This window comes from Python bivittatus, unplaced genomic scaffold (genome assembly GCF_059951505.1).
Source record: "Python bivittatus isolate LINGU-HERP-01145 unplaced genomic scaffold, Pbiv_v1 ctg000100_np1212, whole genome shotgun sequence".
Lineage (NCBI taxonomy): Eukaryota > Metazoa > Chordata > Lepidosauria > Squamata > Pythonidae > Python > Python bivittatus.
This window is the reverse complement of record NW_028277038.1, coordinates 2,180,447-2,197,807: the sequence shown is the minus strand read 5'-3', so window position 1 is coordinate 2,197,807 and position 17,361 is coordinate 2,180,447. Positions and strand designations below refer to the sequence as shown.

General features: G+C 47.1%; 1 protein-coding gene across 2 annotated transcripts in view; it reads right to left on the bottom strand.

Moving 5' to 3' along the window:
* ATP2A2 (ATPase sarcoplasmic/endoplasmic reticulum Ca2+ transporting 2) overlaps positions 1 to 8,981 on the bottom strand; it is a 35,736-nt gene extending 26,755 nt beyond the window's left edge. For both annotated transcript variants that reach the window (XM_088135225.1, XM_088135224.1), the window contains exons 1-3: positions 8,864 to 8,981; positions 7,915 to 7,932; positions 7,740 to 7,822 (exon numbers count right to left, since the gene is read on the bottom strand). In XM_088135225.1, coding sequence (XP_087991351.1) covers positions 7,740 to 7,822; positions 7,915 to 7,932; positions 8,864 to 8,981 — 219 coding nt within the window. The remainder of the gene's footprint in view (positions 1 to 7,739; positions 7,823 to 7,914; positions 7,933 to 8,863) is intronic.
* Between the last annotated feature and the right edge of the window lie 8,380 nt (positions 8,982 to 17,361).

The window sequence follows — 17,361 nt, the reverse complement described above, 5'->3', positions numbered from 1 at the left end:
GTAGATCAGGCTTTCTATTATCATTATGGTCTGCTGCTCACCCCAGGCCCATTTCCAGCAGCTAAGAGTCTCTCAGAATCAGTCTTCCTTTCTATCTGAACTCAGGGCTGGCTGGCTGGCTTCCGAGATCTTGAGTGCTCCTGACTGTGAGGGATTCTGCTCTCTCTCAAGAATCATCAAGATCTACGGTGAAGCGGTTTCTGTCTGGTTCACCACTTCTACTAAGCCACCAAGCCCTTCATTTGGGATCATACAGGAAACCATGGTTTTATGGTGTAGTCTACTGTGCTACTCCAGCCAACGGTACTTTATTCAATCAACCTGATGAAGCAACCAATGGCTTAATGCAATATATGAGCCCATCATTCTCTAGGAACAGCAACTTCATTGCACCCAAACCAAGAATGAACTATATCTAAAGCCACAGAAAATTAACATTTAAGGGTAGAATATCCCTGAAACCACACCTTGGGGTTCTCCTGCAGCAGGACCCAAAGTCAGCTTGCATTCTCCCCTGATTTACAACAAAAAGGGTGATAATTTTAATTAAAAACTATATATCATACTAAATAATGGTTTACTTAACCAGATGCATTGAATATGAAACAACTGGCTGAGGACACATAGGAGTCTAAGCCATAACCAAGCCAACCGTATTGGGGCTTTGCATATCTTGGAACCCATCCTAAAATATATCTCATAACATTAGAAGCTTTGGAATAAGACCCTTAATTTGTGACACCTTTATGAGGCTAACTCACTGTTCTGAAAATATGTCATTTTGTGAATATTTCCACAAGCTCCATCACAGCTTCATAAATGATTGCTTCAAAAAAAAATTAAACATGTTCCTCTTAGAACAAAGCACTGATCAAAGGACTTTTGAAGCCCTGTGCCCTGTTTTTTTTGTACTAGGCTGTAAAATAGGTATTCTGGAATACTTTCACAAGTCCTCTAAGACACTCAGCATTAGTAATTAACTGTTAAGAAAAGGAATGTATATGCCATGTATCTCCCCCCCTTCTAACTCCAAGAATCATGTTACTGAAAAGGCATATGGGGTGATGACCGAAATTGACTTGCAAATGCCAATTTAGGCCGTATGAGTAATCTACAGTTTGGAAGCTTACATCAAACCCGGCAATGATTCATGCAGAAAAGGCTAATATTATATTCAATATATTGAGCAACAGGAAGTACAAAGCAAACTGACTTGAAGAATGCTGAAATCAGGATTTGGAAGTCACTCAGCAGTAAGTCATTGTTCAGATCTCTCTTACAGAAAGGAGGCCACAAGAGAAGTGGCGGGGGGGGGCAGACAGGGCAGCTTTGCTACGGTTATTTCTTAAGGGCAACTCAGTGGGTATCCCGATGAAAGGAAACTGGGAAAAGGGGTAATGACACATTGAAGCCTGAAGGCTGGATGACCAAAAAAAGTGGTTAAAAAAAAATAGAAAAGTTCTAGTTTTTCTGTCTGATAAAACAGAAGACCCTGGTTCAAACACATCACACAAAGCCACTGCTTGCTAAAGGGCAGAGCTGTTTGGATTCTCTCAATATCCTGAGCCATAACTCTGTTTTACAAACCACAAAGCACACTGAGCCCAAACTAAACAAACCAGGTTACAGTATGGCAGAATGTGTGAATGCAGGCCCCAGTTTTTATTATTTGGGTTGCAACGTAAAACGCAATTCCAATTCACTTCTTTACTTTTCAGGGACACAGAGCTCGCAGGGCAGACAAGAGCCACGTACTGTACATTTTAAAATCGCCCATCCTGTCCTGAATCAGACTGAAGCAACGGAAAAGACCACTGCAGCCCAGTTTGACCAGAGAGTCTATAAAATGGGTGCAACAACTGTCATTACCCACTTGATGGAACTCCAATACTGAAGCTATGATGCAGATGTTCAGTGACTTAATGTTAGTCCCTGAATATACAACCATGGAATAATTTTTCTCTCCTATTGCAGAATCTATACTGGCAATACATACCAGAGGTATATACATGTTTTTCTTTGGGCCTTTGATATTTGGTCCACAAAAATCCTTTTTCCTTCCCAATCCAAAGCAGATCGGGCTAATCCAACTTTGTATCTTTGAGATGAGCAAGACCAGAGATTCTAGGAGGTGAAATGCAACACAGCTGGGCCTTCCCCTTCCAGTGCGGTTACTGGCTATGCAAAAGGGTCAAAGCAATTTAGCAGCTGAGTCTATAAAGCCTATGGTGAAGGGGAGGGACAGAAGTCAGCTTTTAAAATTACTACCATAAGGATACCATGTCATGATGTACGCGAACGTATTTCAGCGACACCAAACTCTAGAATCTGTATGTATAGCTTAAGCCACAAATGAAATTTCAGGGCACCAGCAACAGCTACCTTCTATTTTAACTGTACGAGTACCAAGCCATACCTCTGACTTTGCACTGGACTTTGAGCAAGCGTTTTCAAGGACAATTACCTTCTCTCTGAACAGCACTTCTTTCTTTCCCTGCACCTCAATACTGAACTGTATCTTGAGCTTTTCATATGCTTCAAAAGTGTTAACTGTCTGCCTTCCCATTCTGCATTCAATACCAAATAAAATGTTACACTAACTGCAGTTTCCCCTTCTCTTCAAAATGCAGTAGATAAATTATCTTAAACAAGTAAAGGCAGAGGATGCTAACATACTGCTAACAGAGAACTGGGATTTATGATTTTTCTTCCCAGGTAAGTGTGCAAAGGGTTAAAATTTTGAAATTAAAACTATTTTGCTCAATAAAGTCAACTTTAAGCACTATATATAATGTTAAGTTCTCTTGCAGTAATTGACATTATAGGTAATATTGAGGGACCAAATGCTGCTATGCAATTTACAAGCTATCCACAAATGTATTACTTCCACTAGTGTGGGAAATAGGGCTGCAAAGACAGACATGTCAAATGGCATTTAACAAAGGCAAGGAGAACATCCATCTTTCCTTCATCTAATTAAAGAGGATTCATTAAAATTAGCTTTTCTCTATTACATCTCTGCCTGTTTGGTACATTTTATGGAATCTGGAGGATCTTATTAACATGGTCCTCTTTTCATATTCTCTGCAGGACCATCTGGTTCCCTCAGTAGCTTACTGACTTTACCATATTTCACTTAAAATTAAACAAGTGAAATATTTCCCTAAAATAGTCTTGATAAATTATCCCATATAAAGTATTAAGTCCTTCGGGGGATTGCCAGCCATCAGTTCGGGTTATTACCATGTTCTTCGTGAGCCAACTCTCCCTACCAACTGTTAGAGAAAGATAAAGCTGTTAGCAGAACAAAATGGCAGGAGCTGTTTCCTATAATGCCCACTCTCAGATATAGAGGCCTCTTTGAAATAAAAAAAACAACCAATGCTACGCATTTAAAAAGTATGCAAATTCTAAGAGGTCTGCAATTCTTTCCATTACTGCCCTGGAAAAAATCCATTATAATTGAGCTTGACTAACAGCCCGAGTACCTAAATTCTCACGTTTCTGATTAGCATTAGGCTAAAGGATGGGTTTAATAGCTTATTTCACCACTTGCCTGAACTCACTCAAGTGCACAGTAAGCTCAGACCTTTTATTAACGCTGCTAAAAGTATGGTACGTTTCTCATTTATGTCTGCTGACAGAGGACATCAACAGCCATTTTTCAGGGCAGTTTTGGCTAAAAGGCAGGGAATAAGTAAATAAAATAATCATGCCTTTTGGAGGCAGGATTGAGGGGAAAACATACACCACTTGCGTACATCTTTTTAAGCAAGGAGCAACTTTGGCGGACCCAGACTAATATTTCTCTTTTACTTTTCTAGTAGGGCTTATATCACACATTCTTTAAAATCAAAAATTTGACTGAGATGTACAGAAAAATAAGACATCACTAATGTTGCACAACTGGATTTCTGCTTTCCAAATGTTCCCTTCCTTTCCACCCCCACTGCAACTTCCTCGGAAGGGTCCACAACCCTTCCAGAGCAGTCAGAGGGGGGGCACAGGAATCTGTCCTGCTAGCAGGGACTGATGCACACAACTAGATTCAACCTACGATTTGTTTTTCCAGCATTCCAAGCAAAAGAAAAAAGAAAAGGCTACTCCTCCTCCTGAAAAGAAGTCATGCCATTATTTCCATCTTTAAATTCACATAAGACTATCAACGGAAACACAAGATGGTAAAGGTGATCTGTACTTGGCTTCACTACTTGGTACACAGTATACATCACATCCATGACTAGCTGGATATTTTGCCTGATTCAGATTAAAATTCCCTGCACATATTTCTGGGAACAAGTTTCATGGAATTCCACTGGATATACTCTTGCCAACATTTGTACAGGATGAGGTTAGCATGCTATTAACGGGATTCCTTACTCCAGAGCAGTGTTTCTCAACCTTAATAACTTTCAGATATGTGGACCAACTCCCAGAATTCCCCAGCCAGCATGGCTGGCTGGGGAATTCTGGGAGTTGAAGTCCACACATCTTCAAGTCACCAAGGTTGAGAAACACTGCTCTGGAGTCACAAGTATGATCTGCTACATGGAGGTGATTGAATACAGAAGCCCAACAGAAAATAGAAAATGCCAGAGAACAAGGCATCTGGATGCTTAGCATGAAGTAATGCTTATTAGACTTGATTTCTGTTATACAAGGAAAATGATCTCTCATATTCCAATGATCTTATCTGTGTTGCATCTGTTATTCTTCAGCACCAGAAGGACAATGGTATGGACTATGCAGGTCTGGCCTTACCAATTTAACAGCCACACGTAGAAGCTTAGCAAGCCATTTTTGTTCAGTGAATACCTCATCCTTCATTCCACATCCAAGAAACAAGACCAACACTGCAAAGTCTGAAGCAAGATAGTTTTCCGAACACTGGAAGCCATCTCAACATCTTCTATGGGCATACAGTCACACAGCCAACTGCAATTTCCTAATCCAGAGTAACCTTAGAAAGGGATCGATTTTTGCCCCGATAGGCATTTATCTGTGGTGCTTTTTCTAAATTAATGACACACGGTTCTAATATTCCATCAGAAATCAGTTTATCCAAGATGCCAGCAATCAGGGCATCTTAGTACTTTGTCCTCACGTTTCCTTCTACACCAAGTGGGACACTTCAGACATCATTTCAGAATTCTGGCCAACTGTGACTGGGATTACTAGGAGCCTCATTCTGCCAGGGACAGGCATTCTCAAATCAGGGAGTCTCCAGTCATAATTTAATTGAGCATTATGCCTAAACAGGAACCTCTGGCCTACTGCTCTTCTAAGACACCGTCAAGCCAAGAGCAAGCCGTTGCTTGTTACAACAGCAGCAAGTCAGGGGTTTCCATTAAGACGACAGTGCCAGTGAAACAGGAGGTGCATCCAAGCAGGAACAACTGGGCTGTGGGTACCCGCATCCCTACTTATTTGCAACCCGTTAGAATTAAAGCTTGTTTTGTCATCAAAACCAAGTCAGTGGGTACAAGGAAAACAAGGAAGCAGTTGGCTTTCAAGTCTGAAAGCCCGGTACAACTTACAGTGTATAACATGGAACAACTGAATACAAACAGGCAAAATTTAAACCCAACTTTATAACAATAACTATTAAAAGTAAGGGGATGCCTGGACTGCAAGGAATAGAAGGCTACTACTGCTGTGGAATTAGCACTCTCTAAACTCAGAAATATCACAACATGCTATAGAGAAATACTCACTACTATACAAAAATTGTTTTGGAAATCATCTTCCAGGCAAAGGCTAAATCATGTCATTGTAACGAGAACCATGTTCTTGGTAAGGTATTTCAAGTCATCTTCAAGGTTGACATCTTTTGTGTATATATTGCCCAATCTCATGGTTATGTGTAGAATTTTAGTGTGAGGAGTTTTTGCTGTACCAACAATTTACCTGCAGAATGTCTACCATAATCAACACATTATTTTAACCAATTAACTGCAAAACCAGTATTCTACATATATACGTATTTCATTTTGAGTCTTATGGAACAAATCTATTACTCAACAGTTAATATATCATTATTTTAAAATATATAAAGGTGAATGGGCACACTAGCTGTCTACCACACCTACTGGCATCCTTCAAAGTAAGTGGGTCTCATCATGCACCTGTAGCTAAAACATTCAACCACCCAAAATTGATCCTGCCTCCATAAAGTCACTAAGAAAAAACTGAAACAGAATGACTAAAGTACTTGTTGCTGCAGGAAATAAAATCTCTGCGGAAGAACCTGAATGCCCTATTCTCTCAGCTGGTGAGTCAATGGCATGAAACTGGAAACCCTCATTGGCTCTGAATCAGCAACTTACTCTACTACCTAATGGTGCAAGGGACGGCCCTTCTCTCACTCCTATATTTTTAAATCATATCCCTGAGTTTGCACGCCAGTTAAGTCAAGTTTGCACCATTTCTTTATTTCCATTTTTAAGGTATCTTTAAAGACTGCCTCAGATAGACAGAAAGCTACCATATGTATCAATAATTGAGTTAGAGCTGAGGACAGGAGTTCCACACACAAGTTACCACTTCTGCATGTGAACCTGAATATTCAAACCTTCTCTTTTCACCAAAGCTCCTCATGTGCCCTGAAAATCTACTCCAGAGGAGTATCCTGAGAACTTGACACAGCAACACTCTAGGTCTAAAGGAAACCTTGAAGGACAACCTAGGAATTGGGACAAAATGCTCTGCAAACCTCATCCTTTTGTACGCCACTTTCAATGCTCTTTTTCCTGTCTCCCATCCTTTTCCTAACACATGCTTGGCATCTGGCACCATGAACCTATCCTTTTACAAATTACTTTAAAATTCAGAATTGATTTCACAGCCCTCATCCTACCAATTCTGTGCGCGAAGCAAGGAGTTTACTTTACCAGAGGCTTCCCAAAGGTCAGTTACCAAATTTGGTCAACAATGGTGCCATCATTGCTGTCATCATTCTTGTCACTGTCAAGAGCAACAACTGTCACCTTGCTATTATCAGCAAGAGAAGGCAACTGGAATATTCCCCCATACAAATTCTATTTACAGTTTGCCTTGCATCCAAAAAAAGACTTCCAGCAGTCTCAGTTAGTTTCATAACAATCAACTGCTAAAAAATCAGCAACCCAATAGCACTTCACCTTCCTGCTGGGGCCAAGGTTAAAAGACAATAGCACCAGAAGAACCTATTTCAAACAGAGAGATGAAGACAGTAATGTCTAATTGCAATATTCAGGTATGTCTGGCTTAAACTGGTATGTGTTCTCATTCAAATACTCCTGTGGCACTGTACAGGTAGTCCCAGTTTAAGAACAAGTTCTGTTCCCAAGGTCTGTCCTTAAGTTTAATTGTATGTAAGCCAGAACGGTATTATTGTATAATACTGTATGAGTAGCATCGTGTAATGAACTAGAACCGCTGTGTATTTAACTCAAATCATTGTGTATTTAACTTGAATTTTGCTACCGTAGGCTCCGTTATGAACTATGGCTTGTCCTTAAACCGGGCATTCTTAACCCAGGGACCACCTGTATTCGCTGCAAGAAACCGCTCAAAGGTCTGGGGTCCAAGTTATTGAACTTTGATGCAAAGACAAAACACTTATTTCAAGCAAATGACAAGACAGAATAACGATACCCAGTCTTCTCCCAGAAATGATTTTCAAAATCTCAATAGCAATCCGGGAAACCTGTGCATCCATGAAGATAAAGCAATCAATTCAATACAATGAATATACTTACAAAAGATATACATGCTGCCAGCAACAAAATTCTAACTAATAAATCTTCAAACTGTTCGATCACAAGCTCAAGTAAAGTTTTTCCTGCCAAGAAAAAGATTCAGACTTAAGTTGTCAATCAGAGACCGTGAAAAGTCAAGCATCAACAGCAGAAAAGGCTTCATATGCTGGTTTACCTTCTTCAGCTGGTAGTTCTTTAAAACGCCAAGAGTTCCAGGAGCCACATCAAGCGGGTGAGAAGGAAAAACAAAAAAACCAACAACCATTAGAAATATAAAGGCATCCCGGCTAGATGAAGCAGCTTTGTTTTTTAACTGCTAAGAGACCAAAAGTATGTGTGTTCTAAGGGTATATAAGCAACGCAATGGTTAAGAAGGCTTCCTTCAAAGAGACAAGAGGCGGGCGCAACGCTTCCCTGCATTTTACGTCAAGAACATTTCGGCATCGAGCTAGCAAGGGTTACCAATCCAGCCAAGTCATCACTGCTATTAACTGTAGTTTCTAATGCAGCTCCGTGGCTTCCCCCATTCCCCCATCTCCATGGACCTAGACGGTAGCGGAGCCCCCCTCTTCTTCGTGAACCTTCTCTCCTCCGAAAGAGGAAGGAGGGGGCGACGGCTTCCTATGCCCATCAGGGAGGGCTGCTCCACTTCGGGCATGCCATTTCCCTATCTGAATGCCGCCTTGCCAAGAGAGAGCTGGCTTTTTCTTTAAAGGCAAGCCAAGCCCAGCCGCGCCGAAAGGAAAGAAACAAAGGTCAAATCAGCAACCGGGAGGATTAAACGTAAAAAGAAGAAAAGGCAGGGGGGTGGGGGGAGCAGAGCGGCCCCAGCAGATTGGCAGCCGCTCTCCTCTCCGGGAAGGCGGAAGGACCGTTTACACGCCGGAGCAGCCCGGGCACCGAAGGGAACCCACGAGGTCGCCTGCCAAGTCAGCCATCTTCCCTTTCTCCCTCTTTTCTGCCGGGTCCTGAAGCAGATGCCGGGCCGGGCCGGGGGCGCACAGAGCGAGGGTCGGGGGGACCGTCGCCCCCACCGCGGGAGAGCGGAGGGCGAGGGCAGGGCAGGGCCCGTCCTGGCCGCCTCCCCCCGGCCGGGGCTGCGGCGGCGGCGGCTGCCCACCTACCGTTGGCTCCCCACCGCTCCTTCTGCTTCTTGACTTGCTCCGAGCTGAGCCCGGTGCTCTCGTTGACCCCGAAGTAGCCCAAGACCTCCTCCACCGTCTTGGTGTGCCCGTTCTCCATGGCGGGGCGGGGGAAGAGCGGCAGCCAAAGGAGTCTCCCGCGCCGTCCCCCTTCCTCTTCCTTCTTGCAGCAACGGCACCAGCGGCGGCGGCGGCGGCCGGCGGGGGGGCCGGAAAAAAAGGGGGCGCCTCCCGGCCTCGCCGCCTTCCTTCCCCCCTCCCTCCCCTACGGGTCCCCCAACCCCTCAGCTCCGCGCGCCCGGACCTCGCGGGGGTCTCTCGCTTTCTCTGAGGGGGAGAGAGCCTCCCCCGGGAAGAAGGCCAAGGAGAGAGGCGAGGAACGCGGGGGCCGCTCCCCCTCTCGTGGGGCCCAGCGGCGGAGGGAGAAAAGGGGCCGCGGAGTCGCCTCCTCACGCCTCGGGGGGGGCGAGGGGAGCCCCTTCCCTGGGGGCCGCCACCTCAGGCGAGCCGGCGGGGGTCTGGGGAGGGGGCGAAGGCCGCCCTGAGGGGAGGGAAGGGGGGCGATCGGACCCGGCGCACCCCGCCGCCGTCGTGCTCGCGGCCTCGACTCCCGCGCTCCTTCGCTGCCCTGCCCGGCGCTGGCTGAGCCGGCAGCGGCTGCTCTAATAGAATTTATCCGAGGCGACTCGCCGCTGCCCCTCTCGCGGCCGCGGCATGTGGACGACGCGGATTGGCCGCCCGCCGCCCGCCCCGCCCGCCGCGTCACCGCTGGGACCCGGATGCCGCCCCGCCCCGCCGGGGCCTGCGCCAATCGCCGCGGGAGGAGGAAGGGACGTTGCGCGCCGAGCGAGGAGAGGGGGGAGGAGGGGGAGAGAAAGGACAAAAGAAATCGAGCCGACCGACCGAGCCGGCTTTGATTTTGCGGCCCGCCCGGATGTGCTAATCGCCCGCTCCCTCTGGCGGAGGGCCTGGGGTGGCAGGCGAGGAGGCGGGCGGGCGCCGAAACCGACAGGCGTGGGCGGCGGGGGACCACGGAAAGCGTTAACGCACGGGCGGGGCGGGGCTTGCGCCTCGCGGCCCGTGACGCGCTGCCTGCGTCGCGCGCGGGGGAGGGCTCGAGCGGCGGTCGACACGTGGGTCGGCCGGGCTCGGACACGCGCGCGAACCGGGGCCGAGCGGGTCTCCTCGGGCTTAGCCGGCCGCGGGGAGCCCGTGACCCCAGGCGCCCGGCCGGCGGTCAGCGAGCCACGGCACGGTTTACGCCCGGTTCCTGAAACCCGCTAAAGCCGACCCTCGTTTTTTTTTAACGTGTGAATCCAGGCAGAGTTCAGCTGCGGTGATTAATCGTGGTCTAGTGGGGGGAAAAACTGAACTGGCGGGGTCTCCGCCAGCATAACCCAGACTTCATTTGAGTTTGGGATCACAGTTCAGCCTCCGTTCGCGGGCCTGTATTGCGCCTCTTTCCCTGCCGTGCTGCGATGCTTGTGGTTTGTCCGGGGTTGCCAGTCCGGGCTTCCAGAAGCCCCGCAGGGAGAGGGCGCCCCCCAGCCGGGCTGAAAATGCCCGACTGGGGAGGGCAGAAGGGCGGCCCGTCGGGCAAGCGGGCAAGCTTTCCAGAGCAGAGGTCTCGGAAGCAGACCTAGCCTCGCTGCGCCACGGTGAATGATGGCTTGGCCCCAGCCTGGCCCCCCCAAGGCCAACGCCGCGATCCTCCGCGACCAAACCGCCGCAGCGCGGAGCCCCTTCTGATTTCAAGCAGTTGGGGGGTTGCATCTTTTTTTTTTTAAGCCCCCACAGAAGCAGAGCAGGAAAACCTCTCCTTGAAAAGCTTTCCTAGGCTTTTGGGTGGGATCCAGCTAGTGATAAATCGGTGCTGTGAGAACAGAAGGATGGCAGGAAAGTTTGGCCACCCGCAAGCTGAGTTGGTGCCTCGGCGAGGAGGAGGAGGTTTGAAAGCAGCACCGTGGTGATGGACAGGGTAGGGATGCGTTCAGAAGGTCCAGCACGAGGCTCCATCTCCAGCCGTGAATTGTCTCCCCCCCCAAAAAAAAACCCCTGTTTTTTCTCTTTTCCTGTTTACTTCTGAGAATTTTAGCCAGGAGCAATAGGCTCTCCCCAAGACAGGATGCTTTGGAAACCCAACCGTTTCTCCTTGGTCGATTTGCCTCTTTTCCCCCCCGAACGATTTTGGATTGTCAGCAGGAAGGCTCTGAAGCCTTGTAAACCGTGGAAATGGGAAGGCTTCGGGCAGATTAATTTCTTCCAGGGGAGCCAGAATGAGGATGGGAGAGACATACAAATGCACCGCTGAGGAGGCATGGAGGTGGCGGCGTGAATGCAGAGCGGGACCTTGGCAGAAAAGGAGGTCAGATTCATTCTTGGAGGAATCCGGCTAGCTTTGGCGGGATACCATTCTCTTTTTGTCTCTAATGCCAACGCGGAAGTTTTCACAGAGCTGCTTCAGGGATTGAACTGAAAGCAGGATAGGCCGGCCCCGGGTGGCGTGGGTTGGGTTCAGGCATTTCAGGTGTGATACGTTTATGTGCGAACCCAGCCCATTCTGGGTTTGGTCAGCAAACTGCACTTAAACCATGGCAGGGCACCATCTGTGAACAAAGCCACCCACACACATACAGAGGGACAGCCTTGGCAATTGCTTTGCAGAGTGGCCAGGTGGAAGAAGCCCAGAGTAAGAATAGAAAGGGCATGGCGGGTCAGGATGAACTGCCTGGAGATTTGGATGGCACCTCCCTGTGCTTCACTTAGCCCCCAAGTCATCAGACTTTGGCCTGACATTTGAGCATCAGAAAGAGCTTCAGTGTCCCCTGTTCAAGGCAGCGGCCAAAATGCTGAACAAATCCGCCACCTTATGTAACATGAAGATGTTAAGCTACTGAATCCCATGTCCCCATCAAACTAAATCCCGTGTCTTAATGAGGTGAGGAGAAAAGACAAGCCACCATGCTTCAGCTCCTCATTCACTGTCTTGTGCAACATGGAACAGCCCCTTCTCGGGGCCCGATGGTGGCTACTCTTGATAAGTCCAATGTCCTGCAGACGATGGGCAGGAGGTGATCGGTGGGAGGGGAGATCTGGGCATTGCAGGGTCTTCAGTGGGTTGGCAATGTGCTCAACGGCGTTGCTAGGACCAGGAAATCCACCCCATGGGGCCTCCCCCAAAAGCAGAAGGCGCGTGAGCTATCATCACGGATGGGAATGCACCAAATTGCCTGCCCGGGTTCTAGACCTGTCCACACCATCCCTATGATCTTGGGAGGACCAGTGACCATCAGCTGTGCTACGTTCGCATGGTGGAACACGTGTTTCCTTTGGACATCAAACTCTGTGTGTTGAGTAAGCCAGGTTCAGCAGGATATCTGAATTTAGTCTAGGACTCAGCTGATGGTAAAGCCATCTTTCCACAGATCTACGTATTCTCTCAATATGCCTCAGGAGAATCTCAGAAGCTACCGGTGACCACAAAAGAAGGTGGCCCTTTCATAGCTGGCCAGCTCCTGAGAAGCAATACTTCTTAAAGAAGAGGTTTTGTCTGGTAATTTCTCACCTGCCAGCTTTTCTGTTTTGGAAAAAAAATACTCTTCTTTTTCAGAAAACATTGCTGGCAGAAAGATGCCTGTTTCACATTTGATGGGCCTTGCTCTCTGAATGACGCCACTTCAGTTCAATTACTCCAGCCTAAAAAAAAAAAACTCTGAAAACAGTGATACTTTTCTCAACAACTGGCCACTAACTGATGGCTTGACTAGCCTACAGCTATCAAAGTTTTTGAGGCCTCTTGAAGAACAACATTCCCAGAGCAAAATGTTTTCTGGCGGGGTGTCCTGCTTTTCTCTTTGACTTCTACCCGGCTCTCTTCGACGTCAAAGGGATTTGTGTGCTTGCTGAAATTGTCCTGACCTCCAGAACCCTTCTTCTATTTTAGATTGTTTGGCTTCTTGACTTCTGCAGATATTCTCAGATTTGTTTGCTCCGTTTTACCTAAACTGACAGGGCTGTAGAGGCAGATGTAAGGCAGGGGAAGTGCTCTCGACGGACAGCCTTCGTTCCAGGGAGCTTCAGGAGGTGGGAAGCCACACCACTTTTTGCACCCGGGATGGAGATAAAAGGATAAAGGGTAACTCTGCCCTAAATTTTTGCACCAGGCAAACCTTTAAGAAGTTGGTCATCCTTTTTGGAACTTTGCACAGCAATAAATTAACCTGGCAGAATTTTGACAGGGAGGGGCTGCAGTGAGAAGAATCAAGGCACCCAAACCAAGAATGGGCTTGTCTAGCTCTTGACCAGAAGCCGTAGTACTTCTGGTGGCCCTCTGAGCAGGGCGTAGTGAAGAAACAGCCGGCAGAAATGATTAGCTTTTAAATGGACAAATCAGGGATCAAATGCCTGGCACAGGAGGAGAAACCATAGTAAAGACGTAAAAAAAAAAAAGGGGGAGGCTCAAAATTCCCAGCAAGACTTTTTTTGCTTAAACTATGCTAGGAAAGAAAATAACCAATTGGGAGCAGCAAAAGCTGATGAGTGTGTGTGGGTGCGCATGTGTGTGAGAGATCAGTTTTGGAAGTAATTAGATGCAAAGCTGTTAATATTCCATTACAGTAGCTGTCAGTGCAGTCAGGAAAAATGAGTTGATTGCATTCCCTTCCCTCCAACGCGGTGGTGGCCGCCTGAAGATTGATTCCATAATCTCTCTTCCGTGCTTCGCCGTCTCTCTGCATATTAAACTAATGGTTGGTCTGCAGGCAGAAGGGCACACATCTCTTTGCAACCACTGGGAAGTACCCCCCGTACTCCCCAGACAAATGCTGCCAGGCCCACCTTCGGCACCCTGGTGATGGCATCTCTACCAATGGTGGAGCTGGCCGACCCTCGCAAGGGTTCCACCGGTGATTTTCCACGGCAGACGCGGGAGGGAGATCCAGGGCTGCGGCCATCCAGTATCAAATGAAACCACCAAGCGATCCGTATGGTATTTCAAAGATCCGTAGGCTGGGTCAGTACACAGCGTGCTCTGCTTGCTTTGGGTCTATTGTGTTGCACAAGCCCAGCCGCTGTGATGATCCAACCATGGTTCACGGATTAGCATTGCATTAATCCAGGCAACTGCGTTTTATTCAGTAAACCATGGCTTAGTGCCATGAGCAAACCCAATCAGTTAATGTGTATTTGTAAAGAATAAACTTCTTGATTAATTAAACTAACTTTTTGCACCTTAATCCCTGTAGCCTGGCAGGCTTAGGCAGAAGCTTTTCCTGGATATCCGATAAAGCCACTCAGTGGGTGTGAGAGAATAAGATGGAATATCACAATTTCGGATTTGGACAGATGATCCCAACAGATGCTTCTCCTGAAACCACAGGGTTACTTGAAAGACAAACCATTTCAGTCATTTCTCCCTTTAGATTTTCAGTGGTGCCCTCTCCTACAGTCTTTTCCCATTCATGTTCGGGAATCCCTTCCTTGCCTGATCCCAGCCTCTGTAGAGCACCACATCACGTATGACCCAAATAAACTGCCCCTGCCTCGCAGTTGCTCTCCCCCCTTTCCAACAAAGACAATGCTAGCAAGACGAAGCACGGGAGGGGAGTCTGTCTCACGTTGCAGACAACCAGCTGAGAAGCAGCATGTGAATGCATCCGGCACCAAGTGGGGAACGAGGGTCGTCACCCAGCATGCAAACCCGCAGGACTGTAGGAAGTCACTTGTCTCCAAGAAGACAAAAGTCTGGCTTTGCAAAGGCATTAGGAATATTGTGCTTTGCCCTCTCTGGGTTACATGACCTATTAATGTTCGGAGGAAACAATATTAGAGTAATACTAAGACTAACGTAAATCATAATCGCCCAACCCTCTTAAACACTGGCAATCAGGATTTCCTGCCTCACAATGGGAATCTAGATCTTATTTGACTTGGGGGATCAGGAAATCCCAAACCTCATGTGTAGGGGATTCCAAGGAGGTCAGTTTTGCCGTGATTGTGGCATGGGGGTTCAGTTCTCTTTCTTACCACTCTCACCGTTCAATGCCATGTTTGGAATTCAACCTGTTGTAAAACTGCATCCCTTAAAATGGAGCACAGTCTAAACCTGCCCCCTTCTCTCTTATAGAGTGGCTTCTTGGTTTGCTTAACAGACCCTACTTGGGCAACCCATTAAGCCGTGGCTTCCTGAATAAGCCACTATTGGCTGGATTAACACAATATGCTAAGCTATAAGCCATGTTACAGAAACCACAGTGGTCGAATCTCTGCTAGATATTACACTGTGTGAATTGGTTGGCTTTAACTCTGCATGTCATGTCACCGCAACGTTGGTAAGGTCTATTAACCCTTTCCTTATAGCCACTTCCATGGCTGGGTTCCCACCTCCTGCTCAACAAGCTGAATTCAAATCCCCCCAATGTGGTGCCTCAACCCAAGTGTTCTGAGAGAGACGAGTCCCATCTTTCCCCCAGTGCATGGTTGGAATATAGGCCTAATTCTATTATAAATAGTCCTCAGGTTCATCACGTTGCCCCCTAGGTGGGAGACCAAAAGGTCAAGGGGAGAGGGCTCCTGTCTCCTGTCTTGGTGAGCCAACAACTTGAGACTTGCATTAATAATAGCATCTGGTTTGCTTTTCTCCTTGTTGGGCCCCTCTGGCTTCATAACTGGAGCAGGCAGAGGAACACAATACCTTCCGCGGACCTCCTCCAACACTCCCCCCTCCCAAGGGGAATTCAAGCCATCCGGGAGGGACAAGAGCATTTAAAGATACTCCCCAAGAACAGACTCAGGGAAAGGAGACACTCCAGCTGGTGCTCACTAACTATTGGCTACCACAGCTGGTGACATGAGCCGCCTGGCATTGTTGAAAATCCAACCCAAGGAAAGTTTCTGGTCAACCTCCGGGCGAGAGAAAACACCTCCCTCTAATAATAATTGTTACGGCCTCTAGCAGATGGAAGGCCGGCTCATCCTTTGACATTTTGTTCTGGGCAGGTTACTCTGGTCCACCGTGAAGTAATACTGCTGGTGTAGCCTTTCTGACAACCCCTTCATTCGATGGTCACAAATGGTCTCGCTCTTTGGAGTCATAAATATGCCAGAGTGTCTCGCAAAGCTCAGGCAAGACTCGGTGAAAGACAGGCCTCCTTTCAGAAGAGGACTTTTGATGAGCGTTTAGGAGGACAGGGCACACGGACTACACCCAATCATGGTTGGCTTATCCCCTGAATCAACCACAATTGGCCAAGATCATCCAGGAATCTTGGTTCACAAACGACAGTGATAGATCTGCACTACTCCAAATCACATTATGGCTTAGGACAATGCATCTATCAGGCCTAACATTGATTTTATTTTTGGTTCTGAGCACTTCAGATGTTCGCTTTAACATTTCCACTCTTAGGTCACTAGAAGCTGTACCTTATACATGGGAAACTGAGGCTGGAAAAAACACACAATCTGACTGAAGTAGGACTCAGATTAAAGTACAGGTCTTCCTCTTCCAAGACTGCTCACATCTGGCCTTGAAATCAATCTGACATACCAGGGTGCTATTCCCTAAAAAATATAAGCAGGAAATTCTGCTGGAGAGACACAAGGCTGTTATGGCTTTTTCTTCTTTTTTTGGGGTGGGATAATGTATATTTATTTAATACTTTCATGCTTGGTTGTTTTATGGATAAAGAAGAATCTGATCCCCCACTATTTTTACAGCTGCCACCTGGGTCACTGTGAATGTTCCGCTAGCATTGCTCCAAATTCAGTCTAACGAAATGTTTTGTTTTCCTTTTGTTTTAATTAGGACCTTTTATTTAAATGACTGGGACAGATGTTGGGGGCACAGTCACGTGGAGACCAGTGGGGATTGCAGGACAGATGAGAACAAATCAAGAAAACACCAAGAGGACCTTAAAAGGCAAGTGAGCAAACTAAAGGCAACACAATATCTGGGAACAGAGATGGACGACAATTTTAGTACCGGTAAAAGGATATGAAATGCCTTTGCTATGGAACGGAGAAATTCCATCAACCTTCTTATCTGAAGATCAGGCCAGATTTCTGCAGCAGCCACGTTGCCCTCTTGCTTTGCAATACCAAAGACATGTATTAGGGCATAAACCATGATGGTTACAGCAGGACATGCTTGCTAGTAAACACGAGCAGGACTTTGTTCCCACTAGAGCAGTGTTGTCCAAACTTGGTCCCTTTAAGATGCTGGCTGGGGAATTCTGGGAGTTGAACTCCACTCATCTTAAAGGGGCCAAGTTTGGACAACCCTGCACTAGAGCCTCCTATTTTGGATCCTCACCGATTTTTCATGTCTGAGACTTCTGGGCTTAACAGCTTCACATTCCACCTGTCTAGATCTTCCTTGCAGCTCCCAGATTATGTTGCCAGGCTGCCTAAAATCTCTGGGTGGAGGTTACCACACTCTAAACCTCTAAGTGGATTCTGGCTTCCCCGCAGCAAATTTTGGA